Here is a 21,765-nt window from a genome sequence, read left to right as displayed (position 1 = left end):
GTTCTGAGGAATCAAACCTGGTCTTCGTGCATGCTAGGCAAGCACTCTACCACTAGGCCAAACTCCCAGCCCGAGGTTTCAAACTCTTGAATAGCTCTTCTTATAACAGTAAAAGATACTGAGGACTTAAGATATTTTGGTTGCAATTGATTTCTATTTTGGTTACCTTACTACAATGAAGTTAAACTGTGTGCTTTCTTTTTATTATTATAGAAACGTAGTCTTTTGAGTTTTTCATGACAGTACTTGTAGAAGGAGAATGTACAGTAGAAAGAGTTATGTAACACGTTTAGGTTATGATGGGACATGTTAATGTTACAGTGATGTTAAGTACGGTGTGGAGTGATACAGCATTACACATGGGTGTATGGATGCATGATTCGAATGCATTGCATGGATCCATGTTTCTCTCTACATAGAAGGCATGATGTGTGTGTGTGTGTGTGTGTGTGTACACACACATATATATGCTAGTACTGGGGCTTCAACTCAGGGCCTGGACACTCTCCTTGAGCTTTTTCACTCAAAGCTGGTGCTCTACCATGGCAACCACATCTGGCTTTTTGCTTTGTTAATTGGAGACAAGAGTTTCTTGGATTTTTCTGCCTGGGCTGGCTTTGAGCTGTGATCCTCAGATCTCAGCTTCCTGAGATGATGACAGGCTTGAGTTTGGATGTGGTTGGACAGAAAACAATATATTCAACTTGTCTTTTTTCTCATGCAGGCCCAAGGCTGCGAGCACCATGATGCTCACTGGCTCCTGGAAATTCTGGCCTTGGATGGTGATGCTTCTGCTCCAGGCCTCCACCCCTGAGATGGTCAGAGAGGAACCAGGTATCAGGTCACCCCAGTCAGTCTGGTTGCAAAATGTAACCACAGTCCTTAATATACTGATACAACCAATCGATCAAATCTTGTTCAGACTGCCATGGTGCAGATGGAATCCCCCATGCAGAACAAGCAACCTTCCTCATCAGCAACCTTCACAAACAGTGAATTGAGAATTCCTGGAATGACCTCGTTGTCATATGTGCATTGTGTGTGACTAGCCTTCCCTTTGTGTCCTTGGTGTTTGTAATTGCATACGTGCCCGCTGTGTTGTGGATGTGTGATATTGTCTTGCCTTTTTCCCTTTAAAAGTGGCTTGCTCAAGTTGTAAGTATAGCAATTCAGTACTAATTAGGATGAATGAGAACATGTCTCATCTTAATTAGGGAAGGTGAAAATGGAATGGGAAGTGTAAGGAACATGCGGCTTAATTGTGTGTCAGCTTTTTAGTGTCTCCAGTGAGGAAAACAAAAGGTGACATGTTTCTGAAGGACCTTTTGAGTGAAGCTGACATTATTTATTTGCAGCTGTTCATAGTCTCCTCATATACATTTCCAAAGCAGACGATGTCAGTGTGAGACAGCTACATTTTGCCTGTATGTGCGGGAAGGTTCTGGGGCTTGCACACAGGGCCTGGGCTCTGTCCCTGAGCTTTTGTGCTGGAGGCAGTGCTCTATCACTTGAGCCACAGCTGCACTTCTGGTGATTAATTGGAGATGAATCTCATGGACTTTCCTACCCAGCCTGGCATTGACTCTCCTCCGTTCTCAGCCTCTGGAGTAGCCAGGATCTCCAGTGCATCCTAAACAGTCTCCCTTTCTCCTCATGCTCGTGTCCACCTCTCCCTCCTCCAGCACATATGCACACTGAGTGCTCAGGTGCTGATGCTCCTTGTCCCCTTTTCCTTCTCGAGGACGCACGCATGAGGGAGAATATGCAGCAGCGGTCTGTCAGGGTCTGGCTTACATAAATTGCTTAGTGTGATTTTTCTAGAGCTTGTGCTATAGTATCTGGAAGGTGAATCAGGTTTTACTAAGTGCAGAATCACTATCAAAATGTCTGGCTCTTGGTTCAGTTTACCAAATCAACCCCTCTGAAATGTGAGTTCCAAATCACAGACTGTTGCCTGTAATCCTACCTTCCCAGGAGGCTGAGACCTGAGGATCACAGTTGAACGCTGGTCCAGCAGGAAAGTCCATGAGACTCTCATCTACAATTAAACACCAAAAAGCTGGAGGTAGAGCTGTGGCCCAAGGGGCAGAGCACCAGCCCTGAGCAATGAAGCTCAGAGACAACACCCAGGCCCTGACTTCCAGTCCCAGGACTGGCACACACCTAAGATGATTGGAAATGGTATTCACAGCACCAAGCCACACTGAAGGACATGCATGAAGAAGACATTTCTGTTGACTTCTAGCTCCCGTTGGCACTCAGGGTGTGGGAGAATAGGCTCTGAATGTCCCCCAAGGACACCACCCCCAATGCTGGCATGTTGTCTGCATTGTTGGTGATGTCAGCATGGTGGCACAGGCCCAGGAACCCCAGAGGACATGAGGCTGGGTGGATGGAAGGCCCTGTCTCCATCCCATGTCTGTGCACAGGGCAAGGCGCCCGTTTCAGTTTCCTCATGTGCAGACCTGCCCTGTGGTCACTCACATTTACCGGAGGGAAGCGATTACATCTAAAAATAAAATATAGCAAATCTGAGGGAGAGGCTAGGGTTTCAGCTCTGCACGCTGAGTTTGTCAAGAGTGTCCTGCTAAAACTTCATGTGCAGAAGATAACCGAGCCTTCCACCTGTTTCAGGAGTAATGAGGGATGATTCACTTGTCACGTGAGTTTTCAAACACTGAAGGGTAATATTTAATTGTTCTTGTTATTTTAACAAGTTTCCTTTAATATTGACATTATGCAGTAAAGCATAATGTTTCTGTACTGCCAATAAAAATTCAATTTGAATGTCATGGTTTTAGTTCAATTATTTGTCCAAGAAAAGTGAGGAAGAAAATTGTATTAAAATCCATATAGAGCCTGTATCAATGGCTCACATCTGTAAATCATGGTTCAAAGCCAGCCCAGACAAAAAATTCCAAGAGATTTTATCTCTACATAACCAGAAAAATACTGGTCTGGAGGTGTGGCTCAAGTGGTAGAGCTCTAGCAAAGCAAGCAAGCTGAACAAGCTCAGGGAACTGGGTTCAAGCCCTGGTACTGGCACCAAATGTGTACATGGGTGCTTGTGCAAGAGCACGCACATACTCATGCATGCACACCCCCCCCACACACACAATGCTACCTAGAAAGTCTGTTTTTAAAATATAGTTTTATCATTATTTTTAAGGTGTTGTACAGAGAGGTTACCATTTCACAAGTCAGGCAATGAGTACATTTTTTTCTTTTTTCATTTCCCTTGTTCCTCTTGCTTGTCCCTGCCCACAAAGCTGTGCAGTTTGTTTCCACATAGTGTTCACTGCTATGATACTGAATTTTTCATCCCTCTCCTCCCTTTCTGTGCCTCCCTGTTGCCCTCACCCCCCAAAGACAAGAAAGAGAAAGAACAAAAACACCACAACCACCACTACCAATAAAAAAATGCTAGAGAATCTCAAAACTTGATGTAGTTTCTTGATAGTTTTCTATATGACAGAAATCACATGAAATAATAATTATTTTCCTGAATGGGTCTTTTTTTTTTGCCAGTCCTGGGCTTGAGCTCAGGGCCTGAACACTGTCCTTGGACTTTCACAAGGCTAGAGCTCTACCACTTGAGCCTCAGCACCACTTCCGCCTTTTTCTATGTATGTGGTACCAAGGAATCGAACCTGGGTCTTCGTGCATGCTAGGCAGGCACTTTAACCACTAGGCCAAACTCCCAGCCTGAATGGGTCTTTAAGTAGAAGTATTAAATGATCATGTTAAAATACAGAAAACCAGCATAAAATACTAAAATGATGCGATACAAGAATTAAAATAATGAAAATCAGTGTGAAATATTAAAGTGATGAACATTAAAATGATTTTTTTCTTTCTTTTCTTTTTCTGGTCCTGAGGCTTGAACTTAGGTTCTGGGCATTGTCCCTGAGTTGCTGCTCGAGCCTAGCACTCTACCCTATGAGCCACAGCTCCACTTCTGGCTTTTTCTGTGGTTAATTGGAGATAAGAGGCTCACAGATTTTCCTGCCTGGGCTGGCTTCGAACCTCTTCAGATATCAGCCTCCTGCCTGAGTATCTAGGATTACAGGCATGTGCCACTGGTGCTTACATATATATGTGTGTGTGTGTGTGTGTGTGTGTGTGTGTGTGTATACACATATATATATATATATATCTTAAAGCAATGTCTTATGTAGACTACCTAGTTGAAATGATTATCAGCTCAATATATGATAGGAGGGAGAGGTTAACTAGGCATTTGAGTCTGGTGCTGAAAGGAGGCAGATGATTATTAGATATTTGGAGCAAAGCCAGGCACTAAAGTTGCTTTCCTGAACTTTTGTGACCCCATTCTTAAAATAGCTGGGCTCCCTTTTTTTTCTCTGTCCTTTGGTGACTTTTTCATGTAATTTTCATCATATTCTGGTGCAGAGCCCTTTGTCTATCTGAGAAACCCTGTCTTCCTTCAGCACAGCATTGTACCCTTTTGTCTGAGGTGCTGGATAGGTGTGCTCGGGCTGGAGGAGCAGGGACCCAAGGGCCCTCCATTCAGTGGGAAAAGTCCGTTGTAGTCATTGGAGGTTCTTCCTTTTTTCTTTCAGGGCCAGGACTTGAGCTCAGGGTCGGACACTTTTGCTCACAAGCAGGCATACTACCAGCCTAGCCATGCCTCCAATCCCTGTCCCTCTATTAGCTTTTTTTTTTTTTTGCCAGTCCTGGGCTTGGGCTCAGGGCCTGAGCACTGTCCCTGGATTTTCTTAAGGCTGGGGCTCTACCACTTGAGCCACAGCACGACTTCTGGCTTTTTGCTATGTATGTGGTACTGAGGAATTGAACCTGGGCCTTCGTGCATGCTAGGCAAGCACTCTACCACTAGGCCAAACTCCCGGCCCTCTGTTAGCTTTTGAAAAGGCAGAACACAGGCCAATTCCTCAGTACAACATACAGAAAAAGCTGCAAGTGGTGCTCAAGTGGCAGAGCACTAGCCTTGAGAAAGCTCAAAGACGGTGCCCAGGCCAAGTTCAAGTCCCAGGAGTGGCAAAAAATTCATTCAACTATAGATCCAAGTGGTATTTTCCTTTGCCTCCTTGCATGCTATAATAAATTGAGGGCTCTCATGTGAGTGGCATAGAAGATACCAGACAATGACATGGAAAACTGGGGTCAACAAATGTAGGGCCTCCTGCCTGTGATGCCAAACTGTTTGTCTATTTTGGATTTTGTTTCCTCTGTTTTGGAGATCATCTCCAAAATGTCCCTGCTGCTCCCTATTTATACATATAATTTTTACATATTTATGTAGCATTTGGAAATATACTTAAGGCGACCTTACTGGCAGACATAGAGGGTAAAGGACTAAGAGATTCAGACAAAAGGTGATATGTGTGTGTGCCTGTGTATGTGCAGATTTAACTTTAAGCACATGTTTAGAATAGACTGGGAGCAAATTTATATCTGCCAAAGGATGATGAGTTGGATGTTGGTGGAACATACCAGTAATCCTGCCTACTCAGAAGACTGAAATCTGAGGATCACAGTTCAAAGCCAGCCTGAGCAGGAATGTCCATCAGACTCATCTCCAATGAACATCAGAAAGCCAGAAGTGGCACTGTGGCTCAAGTGGTAGAGCACCAGCCTTGAGTGGGAAAAGTCAAGTGAGAGCTAGATGCCTTGAGTTCAAGCTCCAGGACTGGCACCAAAACATACATGAATTTCAGAATATGCTACTGCTTAATTAAAAACAGGTCTTTGAGAAGAAATGATGAACACAGAGGGGGAAGCAGGTTTCTAGGAACCTTGTATCACCCTGACTTTGTCCTGGGCAGCTGTTACGAGGAACCTTGTCTCTCCTGACTATCCCTGAGCAGCCATTTCAATGAACCCCATCTTCCCTGACTGTCCCAACCGGCTATTTGGTCCCCCTTTCGTGGACTGTTCTCTTGCTCATGAGTCTGAAGTATTGAAGGAGTGAGGGGTCAAAATCTTGAAAGAAGAATGAGTTTCCTTTGTGTGTGTACCAGGCTCACTCAAAGCCCAGCTGCCTGTCCATTTCCTGTGCCTCTTCCAGTACCATTCAGCCTGCTAAGCTGCCAGCCAGGCCCTTGAAGTCAAAGGGTACAGGCCTGCCATGCCACCAGCATCTGCATCTCGGCATGGGTTTATTAGGGACATTTCTATGTGCTTTGAACATAACCTGATCCGTAAATCTTCAGGATATGTTAATATTAAACTGCATATTAATAGGCTTAATTTAAATAAATTAGTATAACCTGCACTTCTACTGCAAACGATTTAAAAAATCTGTGCATTCAGATCCTTGTGGCTCCAATCTTGCTGCCCAGAGAATTAACATTTAAGTTGCTCAGCTTTTCAAACAAAGCATGTGCTCTAATGATGGAAAATGACATTTGATTTTCCTGAATAAAATACTTAGTGTACAAACGCATGGATGTTGCTGCAAGAGCTGAGTTTCCATCATTTCAAAGTGACGGGTTTGTTACTTTGGTATTACTGGGTATTCCATAAGTCCTTGGAAGAATTTAAGTAACTTGGAAAGCAGGCAGCAGACTTTCCTACGTTCCTTCTTGCTGCCTTGAGACTTGTTTGATCTTTATCTACTGAGATACAGACAGACGGACAGTTGATAGGTGAGAGATGATAGATGATTGACAGCTAGATGATACACAGATGACAGCTGATAAGACATATACTATATGAATGTACAATTGATCTTTTAGCCATGCATGGTTCATAGCCCTAGTAAAAAGGTAGATAGGCTTTGGGTTCGGGGAGGGTTTCCTCAGGGAGGGGCCCTTGTCTCTCTCAGTAGAGCTGGGCTGCAGGTCCACCACAGTCAGCAAAGGTTAAAGCATCTGGCCATGGCCCACCTGTGTGCTCATCTGTCCTGTGCTCACTCAGATCAAAGTGAGGATTCCATAGGATGCATGCAGTCTTCCATTCCAGCCCTTCCTCACCCAGCAGTGGAACCACTGCGCATGTAGATTGGTTACCTAGGCTTTTATAAAGGGAATAGAGCTGGGTGACTTGGAGGAAATAATATTTATCAACTGGATGTATGTGATTGACATCCATCCACTTGCTGATATACCCTTAGTTCACTCTTTCTTTGTTCATTGTATTCAACAAAACTTAATCTCTTGTTGATAAACATTCTTGGTTGTTGGTCTTGGGGCTTGAACTCAGGGCCTGGGCGCTGCCCCTTAGCTTTTTCACTCAAGTCTAGCACTCTACCACTTAAGCTCTACTTCTGGCTTTATGCTGGTTCACTGGAGTTAAGAATCCCATAATCTTTCCTGCTCAGACTGGCTTTGAACTGAGATCCCCAAATCTCAGCTGTTGGGTGGCTAGAATTACAGCCAGGAGGCATCCATGGCTGGCATTAATTTTTTAGGTGGTTTCCAGGTTTAGACCACTGATGAGGGATGCTGTCATGAAAACGCTTATCTTACAGGGTCAGTTACATTCATCCTTCGGCTATCATTTTTCTGGAGTGGTTTAGTTTCCAAGTCATGGTGTTTGCGTGTACTTAGCTTTGGCCCTGGTTTCCGGCAGCCTAGCCATCCAGGACAGCTGTCCTCTTGGGGACCCTTCCACAGCTGCAGAGAGCTTTCCTTCTAATGTGCTAGCACCACCTCCACACCTGGCTCTCACATGGTCTTTGGACGTGGTCAGTGGCTGCCGTGATGTCTCTTTGTGGTTTACTCTTGCATTTCTGAGATTTCCAAGTGATATTGAACATTTTTTAATATATAGGTTGGATATTTGGATATCCTCTTCTGTGGAGTGCTTTTTTCCCGCAACACATACATTTAAAGCAAGATTTCCAATCTTTTTTTCCCTGTTGAGTTTGGGAGCTCATCTTACACTGTGGATGCAGTTCACTGTTTGGGGTACACACGTTATAAATATCTCCTAATCTTCCATTTTCCTTTCAGAGCTGAGTGTTATGAAAGCCTTCTCCCATGCTGCCATTTTTACTCCATTGATATCTTTTGATTAACATTTTAATCTTAATAGACTACCTTTTGTCAACATGTTACTTTTGGAATAATGCTTTCTCTGTCCTTTTCACAAAAACCTTCAGTGCTTTAAGTACGTGAAGATTTTAAACTTTTTTACTTTTTATATTTGTGAAAACTTGTAATTCACTTTTGTGCAAAATGTGAAGTATGAGTCTAAATGTAGCTGGGAGCTGCTGGCTCACGCCTGTAATACTAGTTACTCAGGAAGCTGAGCTCTGAGGATCCCGGTTCAAAACCAGCTCGGGCACTAAAGTCGGTGAGACTCTTATCTCCAGTTAACCACCAGAAACCGGAAGTGGCACTGTGGCTCCAAGTGATAGGAGCCATCCTTGAGCATAAATTGCTCAGGGGCCATGCCCAGGCCTTGAGTTCAAGCCCTATGATAGACAAAAAATAGAGCAAATGTTCACTTGTTTCTCCTCTGTCAGAACAGATGTGGAAAGTTTAATGATCTGTTAAAGTTAGCTGCATTCCTAATTAACTTCAAATATGTAGGAATAAACAGTGTGTTGGAATAATGGTGACCATAGCCAAGATAGCTAACGCTACAAGTGTGTGGCCTCATGCCAGCCACACTATAAACTGGATAAGTAAATGCATGAAGTCCTGTGAAGGCAGGCCACAGCTATGTCACACCTGCAGAAATTTAGTAAACTTATTAAATTCATTTTTATTTTTATTTTAATCTTAAGTTCCTTCCCTCCCTCACTCCCTTGTTTCCTTCCTTCATTTTTTCCTTCCTTCCTGGTTTTGTGCTTACTCAGAGCCTAGGCATTCTCTCTTAGCTTTTGTGCTCAAGGCTACTATGCTACAATTTGAGCCACATCTCTACTTCTGGCTTTTTGTTGGTTAGAGATGATGTGATGGACTTCAAACTGTGATCCTCAGATCTCAGACTCCTGAGTAGTTAGGATTATAGGTGTGAGTCACTAGTGCCCTGCTAATCCTAAATGACTGATTGATTATATGATAAGATTTTGTTTATGAAAATGTTGGCAGAAAATATGCAAATAATTAATCTTCTTTTCAAACAGAAAAGACATGTCCTGTACTGAAAACGGAGGGATATCAGTTTATACAAGTCAGCAGAGAGGAACTTAACACTTCAGGTAAACATTAAGATCTTTGCAAAGTAGCATTTCATGTAAAATTATCACTAAGTATGCAACACACTGTAAGTGATTCTTTGGCATTGCAAAATGAGAGAATAATATCATCATAAAAATAAAAACACAAGTCAAGCCCTGGGGACCCATACCTGTAATTCCAGCCAATAAGAGCTGAGATCTACAGATTGTGGTTCTAGCCAGGCTAGCCAGGAAAGTTCCTGAGGCTTTTGACTCCAGCAAAACCACCCAAACGGCCTGAAGTGGAGCTGTCAAGGTGTAAAGTACTAGTCTTGAGCGCAAAAGCTCAGAGAAAGCATCCAGACCCTAAATTCAAGCCCTAGAAGACCTAAAAAGGGGGGGGGGAGCGAAGGGAGGGATTGAGAGAGACAGACAGAGAGGTGGGGGAGAGAGGAATTTTGCTAATCTCAAGCAGCAGGGGTTCATTTGAAACCATCAGTTTATATATAAGGACAAAAACAATGTTGTTAAGATAGTCAGTCTTTCTGTGCAATTTCCACACTTTGAAAACTCGGTGTATTGCAGGTTTTGATATGGGGGAACGCTTTTCCCTTCGGAGGGCTTCTTGTGAAGGGGGAAAAACCTGCTTCAGATTGGGGCGTGCACCGCTGATTAGAGAGACCATGTAAGTAAAATACTTGCTTCTAATTACATATTTTAAAGTACTATAAAACTATTTCTTTTATAATGCATTTTATTGTTGTTGCAAGAGTGGTTACGGTTATATAAATCAGGTAATGAGTACATTTCTTTTTGAAAAACCTCAACCCTTCCCTCACTCTCTCTCAGCTTTTCTCCCTGCTCCCAAGTTGTATAGTTGTTTCAACGTGGTATCTGGTGAGGGCCACTGCTGCATTTCTTACCTGTATACAAAGACAGTAGTTGGATTATTTTCTAACCATACTCTCATCTCGTTTGGACTCCCCAGAAACAAATTTCCAAAGCAACAGGAAAGTTTCTGGTTGGCAATGTCTTTGTGTGGCGAATCACTGTGTATCTCTGGCATGGTCCAGGGTCTGGATACTGGGGACATTGGGAAGCTGAGCTATGGTGGTCACAGGGTGGGCAGAGGCACTGGCAGCCATTCACCATGTTGTGAGGACCCCGTATCCCTCCTGGATGTTCTGCCACTCTGTGTTAACCCAGTGTCCAGGAGGCTTGCAGTGCCTGTGTTGTTTCTCCACGGTGAACTCACGCTCCTGCACACAGAAGCCGCTGTGAGCTTGGTCTGCCTGGCTCAGGGTGGGTTAGAGCTGGCAATGACCTCCACTCTGGCCTCCAGGCTGGCCTTCTCCCTCAGTTGCTTTCTAGCCTGGCCATGGGCTGTGCTGCCATGGACCTAGCTATGGACCTGGCTGTGGGCTGCACTGCCGTAGACCTGGCTGTGGACCTGGCCATGGACCTGGCCATGGAACTGGCCGTAGACCTGGCTGTAGACTGCGCTGTCGTGGACTTGGCCTCCATGCACCGAGTTTGAGGTCGGGCTTTTCTGCCCTGCTGAAGACAGGGCGCAGAAACTTGGTCTCTCCTCTGGCAGCGGTGGGGGGCATTTGGCACAAACCCAGTGGACTGCTCTGCCTGGTTCTGGGGAGGATGCAGGACTTGGCCGGAAGCTCCTGCCCGTTCTCTGGCCTGGGTGGCCCTTATGCATCACTCTGGTCACATTCCATTTCCGTGAGTCTCTGTGTCCCTCAGAGAAAACCCGGCTAGGGTCCCCACCACAGAATTCTCTCATTCAGGAAAACTACAAAACTATAGCTCTTAGATACAACAGAATTTCAAGATTATCCTTACTTTAGGTTTTAAAAAATTGTATAGAAACATGATTCCATAATTCACAAAACGTACCTTTCATTTTTCTAGAAAATGCAGCCATGTGCCCTGGTACCAGTAACAAGTTGCTTGGTTCAGAAATGGCTACTAAAACATGAAAGTATTTTTTGTTAAGGTATATCTCATAACTTGCCCTGCATTGAAGCACGTTGCAATTTAAGGTTTCACATAACCCCAATTATTTTGAGAAAAGTAGACAGTATCCACATTTGATTATAAGTTTATAAATTCTATCACTATTGATACTTTACTTAAGGACTTTGTCTTGAGTTTGAACATTTGTTCTGCTGCCTAAAAAAAAAAAGGAATAATTTTGTTTTAAAAGTGTAGAGATACTTTTTGTATCTGTGAAAACTAGTAGAGAAAAATCTTGCAAAGCTAAAATATTTTAGTTTTACCTGAGTTGTAAATAGAGAAGCTGAAAACGGATTTCTTGGCCTAATATAGACTTATTCTTAGTATTTGCTAGTAAGTACATTAGCACTAAAGTTAACATTTAAAGCTAATGTAATGTTAATTACATTAGCAGTGATTAATAATGTTATATCAATATAACATTTAAAATATATTGCTACTATAGTTAATATATTTAATATTACGATTTATATACAGTATCAACTACTAAATATAATACTATTAAATCAAGAAACAATTATGCCTTCATCATTGCCTTCAAGGAGTCAATTTCAGCAATTTAATTACCAGAAAATCCAGATAACTGCTAATGGCTTATGCATGTAACCTTAGCTACTCAAGATGCATAGCTCAGAGGATTGTGATTTGAAGCAAGCTCAGAGAGGAAAGTCCCTGAGACTTATATCCAATTAACCAGGCAAAAGCCAGAAGCAGAGCAGTGGCTGAAGTGGTAGAATACTAGCCTCAAGAGAAAAGGCTTAGGGACAGATATCAGGTTCTGAGTTCCAGCCTTAGCAGAGTCTCTCTCTCTGTCTCTCTCTCTCTCTCTCTCTCTCTCTCTCTCTCTCTCTCTCTCTCTCTCTCTCTCTCTCTCTCTCTCTCCCTCCCTCCCTCCCTCCTTCCCTTCCCTCTGATGCACACACACACACAAACACACACAGAGAAACTAGAAAGAAACAGACAGCAAACTTAGTCTTCATTCATCTTCAATTGCATTTGGCCCATTAAAATACTGTGAGGATTGACTAGTAAGTAACCTGGTTGCTTTTTTTTATAATGGCTGCAAACCTACAGAGAAATAAGCATGTCCTTAAGCTTAGGAAACAGCCCGAAAATGTATCACAATCATACATGATTATTGTACTAGTGATTCATGGCAACTTGATAATTCCATAGAACTGTTTTGGTAGGTTGCTATAACCCAAAATAGTCAGAAAATGTCATAATTTCAATAATACACTTAGAAACTTATGCTGACCAAGAAGGAGAAATTGTGCCACCTAATATCATGGATTAGGGCTCTGAGGGCTATTGCCTGGGAGTTCACGTGGAAAGCCAGTAATCTGTGGCTGGAGATGGAGCTGGCAACAGAGCCCTGCCTGTGCAGGGCCCACCATCAGCACGCAGAACTGAGGCAGGAAATATATATATATATATATATATATATATATATACACACACACACATTTCTGGTGTTAATAGTTGATTGGTGTGTGTGTGTGTGTGTGTGTGTGTGCATGTGCTTGTGTGTGTGTGTGTGTGTGCACATGCACAGGCACCTAGACCAGTACGAGGACTTGAATCCAGGGTGCTCCATGCTCTTGTGTGGCTTCTTCACTCAAGTCTGGTGCTCTATCACTTGGTCCAGCCACATCCAGCCCTTTACCAGTTAACTGGAAATAATATCTCACACACTTGCCTGCCTGGGCTGGCTGCAAACTTCCATTGTTGGGCCTCAAACTGTAATTTGTACTTCCTGAGAAATTGGGATTGCAGGTGTACCCCACCAGTACTTGGCTTGCTATTGTTTTCAAATCGCTTCATCCAATTACTTCTCTGCCTTGCTGAGAGTCCTTTCCATAAAAACAGATCCAGCCAATTTCATCTTCAGTCATCAGCTGTCAGAGATGCACTTGTTCCTGCTCACCAGGAAGTGTGTGTGCATGCAAACACACACATGCAGACACATGTACACACGTGTATGTGTACACACAGGCTTAGTGGCAAGGTCCTAACATCCACTGCTGCAGCCCTGCCTGGCTGCAGACCCCTGCAGTTTCTGGCCTGCTTCCTCTTATGGGGCTCAAGAGCCATAAGATGTGGATGCCAGGAAGTTCCCTGTATTGCTCTCCTGTCCCTGGCTCCCTGGGTTTACTGGCGATAGGACAGAATATTTCCTTTACTGAAAAGAGGGCTGTGGTCTGGAGCAGGACTCCAGGTGTTCAGCAGGTGGAGAGCAGCAGGATGCTGTTGACCCATGTCAACAAAAAGTGACCATGGGGGCTGCACTTTCACCCCACTATGCAGGGTGAAGAAATAAGAGAGTCGTAGTCCTGGCCAGTTCTAGCAAACATTGAAAGCCATATCTCAAAAATAGCTGGAGGAATGTGACTCAGGCAGTGTAGTGCCCTGCCTAGCAAACCCCTCGTGAAGAATTCAGACCCAACCAGAGAAAAAGGGCTACAAAGAATATTATATGACATATTGTCACCTTGAATTCACTTTGATTTAGGAGTTTTTAACATTCAAGCCTTATTTATATCATTTGCCTTTGATTAGTCGAACAAGGGGTGTCAATTCAACATGTCACTATTGTTATAAGTTCAACTTTGACACCAGTGAAAAAGAAGCATTTCATTCCATTTCCAGAGGAAGGCACACTCACTGTGAACTCAAGGGCTGGGATACACAAGGCTAAGGTTCCTGTGGGGTGCTGAGGAGTCACAGGGTCTCCTGGAGGAGGAGGGGGAGGCTGGTGGAGACCAGAGGAGGCCAGGGAAGGCCGGGGGAGGCCGGGGGAGACTGGGGGAAGCAGAGGTGTGCTGCAGACTGCCTGTGTCTGAGGGCTGCTGCATGTGTTGTGGCTGTTTGAGGGAGTCTGCTGGAAGCTCTTGAAGACAAGGCCATTTGGGAGACCTGGGGAAGTCCCGTGTGGTTAGTGGACCCCAGTTTGGGAGTGTCTGGAGGCAGTGGTGTTTGCATAGGGTCCTCGGCGGGGCCTGTATGCTGGCCACGGATTGAACTTTGTGTATGCAAGTGAAGGCCTGGGAGGCAGATCTAGCAAATGTTCAGAACCAATGCCCACTGACTGTGTGCCATGTCATCAGCTTCCCCTGGGCCTCCCCTGACTTCCCAGAGTAGGGCTGGCCTCCCCGACATCTCAGAACTCAAAGGTGCCCCTGGAGCCGGGCCTGGGGGGGGTCTGAACGGGTCCTTTGGTCTCCTTACATTGAGGATCATAGAACCACACACTTCCAAGAGGCCCTGGTTTGTGAAAAGCAGGCTTTCTGATGCCCCAGGCAGGCTCTGCATTCTGAACAGCATAAATCGGTCTGAGGGCTGGTTTTGGTAGGACTGTTGAGATTCGGCAATGAATGTGCTGAATGGAGACCTGAGACATCCCAGCAAGGCCCCACCTTGCATTCCCTAAGCCCAGCCACCTGTCTGCCAGACCCCCAGCACCCACACAGGCTAGGCTGTGAGGGTCTTACTGGTGGTACCCACATCCCAGCTGGGCAGGGGACATTGCAGCCCCAGCCAGCCCCAGCCAGCCCCAGCCAGCCCGCCAGGCCACTGGGTCCTGACAGGTGGTGGAGATGTCATCTGGGAAGGAAGCCACTGGCCACCAACCCCGAGCGTGTCCATTTCACTCCCAGGAAATGTGGCTGATATCGCGTTCCTCCCTGGAAGGCCTTCAGCCAGCCGGGGCGCCGGGCACTCGCAGGTGCAGAGTCTTTCGCACGCTGGCCACACTCACTCGGAGGGGAGGGCGAACTTGGAACCCGGCTCTCGATATTTAAAAATAGACTCTTTCCATGCTACCATCAATTTTAAAAGCAAAAAGATAAACAAATGTCTGTCTTGTTAAATAGGGTCTGGGAAACTCACTCTAGCTCTACCAAAATAGAACTCCTCCCCGCCTTTTTAAAAAGGGCTTTGCTTTTCAGACTTGTGCTAGAACCACACTGAAGAATTGCCTTTGGGCTCTTGAATCCACAATTCAACTTTTGAACACTCTGCTATCAAATACATATTGCAACTGATTTATGAACCATTCTTTACAGCAGGAGACTTCTCTGGAGTAACCATACGCTGTGGTTTATGTTAGTGTTCTCTCTCCCCCCCCCACACCCTGCCTGACTCCCTCTATATTTCTCCCCTCTACTCTCTCCTATTTTACTGCCTTGCCTTATTATAGCATGAAGTAAAAGACCAAAGAAGAATAGATGGCTTGTGTGGCACCTTCTGTGACAGCTTGTAGAGTGCTCACTGGTTTCTCAAAGCTAGAAACATACATTTGTTCTTAGAATTTCTTTAAGACGCTTGCTCTTGGATTTTTTTTTGGGGGGGGCAGTAACATTTCAGACCTTGTCATTAACCTGCTTTAGAATTGCTTGGCTCTGAATGAGTCTACATCCTCTGCTTCCTGAGGAGTGGCCAGACACAGTGCTGTGGCCTAGGCCAGGCAAACTGGCCCCACATTTACTCCCCATACAAGTGCTTCACACCCGGCCAACCAGCTGCTGCAGCAGGTGATTCCTGTGAATATAACCTAGATGGTGGACTTCAGACCACGAGTCTGCTAGGGCCCAGTTTTCAGAAATCATTTTATAGTAGTTGCAAAGAGGCAATAAATATATCAGTTCATCAATTCCTGCAAAATCATGTAGTTACAAGCCTATGAAGAAAATTGAGCAAGGTAATGTGGGGCAGTGACTGGGCAAAGACAACTTTAGACTGTGGAGAGGATATGACATTCGAGCTGAGCAGTAGGAGATGAGGACACGGGAAAGACACTCCAGGAGACAGGGCAGGAAGCACAAAGCTCCAGCCTCAGGGAGTGTGTTGTGCTCTGGACAAAACCCTCATCACTGTACCTGGGTCCGCGCCACCCAGAGACTAGGATGGCTCAGGCTATGTGGGAGGCCTACGGGTTATCCGGGACAAGGTAGACAGGCTGTATGGGAGGCCAGCCTTGCCAGGCATGATCAAGGCAAGTGTTTTATCCCAGGAACCTTGTAACGCCTTTAAAAGGTCAGAGGTAGACGGCACCAGTAGATCAGTCCTGTAACCCCAGCTACTCAGGAGGTTGAAATCTGAGGACTGGGGCACAAAGCCAGCCCTAGCAGGAAAGTCTATGAGACTCTTATCTCCAATAAACCATCAGAAAATAGGAAGTGGTGCTATGGCTCAAGTGATAGAGCATTAGCCTTGAGCAAAAGAGCTCAGACAGTGCTCCAGCCCCAACTTCATTATCCACGACTGACAAAAAAAAAAAAAAAAGATTGGAGGCATGGTCTGGTTTAAAAAGTCCATGTAGCTGTTGTGTGCTGGCTGTGCTGGGAAGGGGAGGAGAGGGACCCAAGGACACTGAACTCTGGAGCCCTGGGGGAGAAGGGCAGAGGGGGAGACTCGCCAGCCAGCAGCAGCAGGCAGGACAGGAAAGGTGGCTGTCAAGTGGGACCCCTTCTCGAGACCCATGCTTGGGTGTGGGGACATTACACTCAGGTCCGGTTTCCATAATGTTGGAAGCAAGGTTTATCTTGGTGGCTTCCCCTCTCCGACGCCTGCCCAGAAGATCTCTCTCACACTTCCCAGCCTCCCCTGCCCGGTCCTGCGGTCATGCATTGTGGCCTTTCAGCTTGGCCCAGCCACTCGAGTGTTTCCTGCTTTCAGTTTATTTCTATCTCCTCCATTTATACTTCCTTCCTTTTTGATAATCCAAGCAGAACTCTGCCCAGGGTTTTCCATAAGAACTAATTATTGGATGATTTGTTAGTCATCTATGTCTTAGCTTTTGGAGATGATTTTAAGGTTAGCAGAGCCTGCATTTCATAAGCATAACCATTTTCTGGAGAGGAAGAAAAATCTCCCAGTGGACTGTTAGGTGTTCCTGCTCTTAGTGGAAGCACATCATAACCAGGGGAATGCTGGCATTGGTGACACTTTCTGAGTGCAACCCACAAACCCACAAGACTCAGGATACACAATCTTACTTAATAACAACTAAGATTACACAGAGTGATTAAATACTTCCTCTATCTCATGCCAAGGTCTGAAACCTTTCAGAGTTCACTTTATTTGCACTTGTTAATGGTTTTAAATAATTTTGATTAAGAAAGATGTTTTCATTAATCAGGTGTGGGGAAAAACACCTAGAATATTCAGTCAATATAAAAATTTGGCAAATATCATTTATTCTTACAGTCCCAGCCACTGAATTCCTCTATGGCTAGTAAAATGTTGATTTTTATACAGCTTCACAAATTTTGTAACAAAGACTTTATAAATAGCTATTCCATTTGAAGTGTATGGAGAATATACTGAAATAAGTAAATTTTCATTTTAAGTGCTTCACACCTTTTCTTAGTGATTCAGCATTAAGCTGTGTTGGTGAGACTTACAGATTCCAGTCACTTTTGTATTTTGTGTCTGTGATGATGGAAAAGAGTCTTTGTGAGTCTTTCCTAGCGTTTCAAAGCTCAGCTTGACAATTGGTATGGAGGAAGATGGTCTGTGGGGGCAGAGGGGGGCCAGGTCTGTGCAATTCTTCCTCACGTAGCTCCTAGAAAAACACAGGGCCAACTTCTAGGTTATTTTGGAGATAAGGGTTGTTTCTCCCCCCTCCTCCCAAATTGAACCAGGATACTTCTCTTTGTTTTTGGAACTGGGGTTTGAACTCTAGGGTTCACAGATGCTTGCTGGGCAGGCTTTCTACCACTTGAGTCACACCTCTGAACCCTTTTGCTTTAACTTTGCAGGTAGACTCTTTGCCTTTCCCCTCAAGGCTGGCCGAGACCCAGATCTTTCTACCTGTGTTTCCTGTGTAGTGGGATTTATAGACATGGCCACAGGCCCTTGAAGTTTTATTACTTGTTTTAAATGATCAGTAACAATCCGTTTTCCTTATGAAAATTGAGAAGTATGGAAAACATAAAACAATATGAATATAATATAAAGAAGTTGGGAGCGTGGCCTAGTGATAAAGAGCTTGCCTAGCATGCATGAAGCCCTGGATTCAATTCCTCAGTACCGCACACACAGAAAAAGCCGGAAGTAGCACTGTGGCTCAAGTGATAGAATGCTAGCCTTGAGTAAAAGAAGCTCAGAGATAGTACCTAGGCCTTGCATTCAAGCCCCAGGACTGGCCAAAAAAAAAAAGATAATATAAAAAATATAAAGAAGAAAGTGAAACAACTCCAACATAGAGAGAGAATATTCCCCTGTTAACCTCTGTAGAACATGTCTCTGATTTGAACATTGCATTCTGCCCATAGCCATTTTAGTGCAGGGAGGTCCAGTTTTGATCCTCAACCACTTCCCCAATGGTTGGCACCTCTTCCTTCTTGCAGTGGGATCGTAGAGCCTTTGGAATAATAATTAGGAAAGACTTTTACAGTGTGCGTGCGTGTGTGTGTGTGTGTGTGTGTGTGTGTGTGTGTAACAATGTATATATGCACTAGGGCTTTCTCCCTTGGTGCTTGGCCACTTGAGTCACAATTCCACCTCCAACTTTTTGTTGATTAATTGAAGAGGTTCATAGACTTCCCTGACTGGGTCGGCTTTGACTTGCCATTCTTAGTTATTAGCCTCCTGAGTAGCTGAGTGTGTGAACCACCAGCACGGGGCCTCATTTTAAAATATTGATCTTTATATTGATAGTTGTCACTTTTATATATTTATGCCTTCACATGTCCACGAATATTTAGGAAACTCTTATTAATATATAGAAAGTAGACATTTAAGTTTCACTGAGCCTAACTGCTTCAAATATAGGTTAACAATAATGTAAGTAGATAGTTGCATTTTAAGACATTGAACTAGAATTAATGTGTTTAAAATTGAATGGAGGCAAAAAATATTTCATTGGGAACTCCCAACTCTGTGTGTGTGTGTGTGTGTGTGTGTGTGTGTGTGTGTGTGTGTGTAAGTGTACACGTGCCTACATGAATTTGCAGAGTACAGATGAACTGTATTTTTCTTAATGGGAGTATCACTGATGAAGTGATGGATACAGTTTCTTGTAGGAAATTACAGTCCATTCAGAAATATTCAAGCATGGTCATCCTGGACAGAGCCAGCTGTCATTCTATCTCTCTGGTAACAGACGCCTCTTCCATTCTGGAAACGTTGGCAAGACCTAGAAAAATCACTGTGCCACATCATGGTGTACGGAATAAACAAGCATGGTCAATGGGAGAAGTGTTGTTTTACATGGTATTTTTAGAACTCAGAAATGGTTCTTTAAAAATTAACCTGCCAGTGTGTGTGTGTGTGGGGGGGGGGAAACGACAAAAAAAATTAGCCTACCTAGGAAAGGAAAATATTTTTAAATTGAAAGCAAAATATAAATCTCTGAAATGAAAATTGGAAGTTATAAGAAATTTCAACCACAAACTTGGCTGAAAAATTACTCTCAATCTAGACTAGTTAAGTAATTTCGATGTATATTTTAAGAGCAAAATTATTACTTGTAAGTATTGACTCTATAACTACATTTACTTTGGAGGGTATTTTAAGAGTAGAATTGGTACATATTGATATTAATTATGTCATTTTGTCATAGAAGTATTCATGAGCTACAAAATATTTTAAATGGTAAATGAGAAAGTACCTCAGAGAAGGAGATTTGATTGTGAAGTGTTAAGTTTGACTTTAAATCAATTATCTTTAGAGTCAGGATATCTTTCTCTGAGCTTTTAAGTATGGATAGTGGGCTCTGTGCCATGGTCACTCTGGCCCTCAGGGGACTCTGTGGCCCACAAGGGATGCAGTCACCCCAGCGGGGGGCCTTCAAGGCTTCTGTGGAGGAGTTGGGGTTGAGCATGGCTGTCTCCAGGCAGAGAAGGATGAGTGCAGGGCTATGTTCCTGCATCCCGCTTTGCTACACATCAGTGCAAAATCAAGTGAGTAAAAGTGATCCAAGGGTTTCAGAAAAGCTTTTCCGCAATGGGAACTAGAGGCGAATGTTGTTGAAATCGTACTTCCCGAAATCTCTGGGAGAGTCAGATTTTTGTTGATCTGAGGAGCATATTCAGGAGCTTTGTGCTGCAGGTTGACCAGCAGGTGTGGTGGCATTTCAGAGGGTTTCCATTAGCCTCACAGCCCAGTACCCGGGTGGTCTTGAGAACTCCAGCCGGGCCTCGTCTAGGGTCTCAGGGCCAGGGCCGGGAGTCGTTGAACGCCCCATTCCCCACAGGATCCTCACTATGTTATCTGACTAAGCTCCCTGGTCTCCCTTTTCCTGCAGCTGGATGGAAACCCAGGTGAAACTGCAGGTGGACACATCAGGGTCAGGGGTCTAACACCTGGTGCAGGGCTGGAGGAAAGGCAAGGGACGAAGCCTTCCACAGGCACAGGGGCTTGTCACACTCTCCTCCTTTTCCCTTCCCTTTTCCCCTCCCTCCTTTCCTTTCCCCTCTCTCTCTTCCTCCTCCCCTTTCTCTCCCTCCTCCTCTTCTTCCTCCTCTTTCTCCCTGGTCCTCTTCTCTCCTGTTCCTCCTCTTCCCTCCTTTTTCTTGTATTGAGGACAGAGCTCAGGGTCTCTACCCCTTGTCACCTTGGTTATTTTCAAGTCAGGCTTTCACTTTAGGCTCAGACCAGCCTGGGTAGTGACTGTCCTGTCTGTGTGACCTTACATTGCTGGGGTAGCCAGTGTGTATCACCCCACCTGTCACCATCCCAGCCTCAGCCAGGATGGCAGGTATGCACAATCAGGCTTAGCTGCTGGTGCAGACAGTTCCTTACTCATGACCCCTGATCACCCTCCCGAGTGGCTGATTCACGTCTGGAAACCCCAGGGCCCCTTGCACAGCTCTCCTGTTAGACCGAAGGCTCTTCAGAGGGTCAGCGGGTACAGAGGCTCTAGAGTTCCTCACGTGTAGAGATGTGGTCGGTCAATCCCTGTGATACGAACGGAAATAAAGTTCAGGAAATAACCCATGAAGAGGAAAGGTGGTCACAGCCAAGAGGGAAGAAATTCTGGGGAAAGGATTGGTTGTGGAAATCCAGGCAGCACTGGGGCTCGAGAGGAGGAGGACATCCAGACATAGAGCTTCTGGGAAGTCTGCATTCTGGGCATTTCAAAGCTTATCTGTCCCATGCCTCTTTGAGTGGCTTCTATCCTTTCCTCAGGCCTATGCAGTGTGTGTGTGTGTGTGTGTGTGTGTGTGTGTGTGTGTGTGTGTGTGTGTGCATGTGCCAGTACTGTGACTTGAACTCTGAGCCTTGTGCTTTCACTTTCTCACACGAGGCTGGTACTCTATCACTTGAGCCACATGTCCAGTTCTGTGATTTTGCTGGTTAATGAGATAAAAACCTCACAATTTTTCTGTCTGGGTTAGTTTTGAACTATAATTCTCAGATCTTGACCTCCCACGTAGCTAGAACTACCCGCGAGAGCACCAGGGCTGGCTATGCAGGATTCTTGTTAAATTATTCGTTAATTGAAAGATCTCCTCCATGGAGTTCACTCTGGTGCACTGTGTGCTTTAATCAGTGAAACGTGTTGAGCATGCTCCTCCACATGGGCTTATAGGGGAGGCTGTGATTTGTCTCTAAGTCCATATATGACAGAGAACACATGTCCTTTGTTTGCCTGGGCCTGGCTTACTTCTCTCACTGGTATTTTCCAGAGTCATTTATTT

The 21,765-nt window shown here is 44.7% G+C and overlaps 1 protein-coding gene across 1 annotated transcript in view; it reads left to right on the top strand.

The window, feature by feature from the left end:
* The first annotated feature begins 775 nt into the window (after nt 1-775).
* Nucleotides 776-21,765, top strand: part of Col19a1 (collagen type XIX alpha 1 chain) — a 159,492-nt gene continuing 138,502 nt past the window's right edge. The window contains exons 1-3 of the mRNA XM_090337719.1: nt 776-834; nt 9,059-9,133; nt 9,677-9,776. Of these exons, the coding sequence (XP_090193845.1) occupies nt 780-834; nt 9,059-9,133; nt 9,677-9,776 (230 nt within the window). The 5' untranslated portion in view covers nt 776-779. The remainder of the gene's footprint in view (nt 835-9,058; nt 9,134-9,676; nt 9,777-21,765) is intronic.

This window comes from Megascapheus bottae, chromosome 8, assembly GCF_031878675.1.
Source record: "Megascapheus bottae isolate mThoBot1 chromosome 8, mThoBot2.hap1, whole genome shotgun sequence".
In the NCBI taxonomy this organism is placed as follows: Eukaryota; Metazoa; Chordata; class Mammalia; order Rodentia; family Geomyidae; genus Megascapheus; species Megascapheus bottae.
This window is presented reverse-complemented; position numbering and strand designations above follow the sequence as displayed.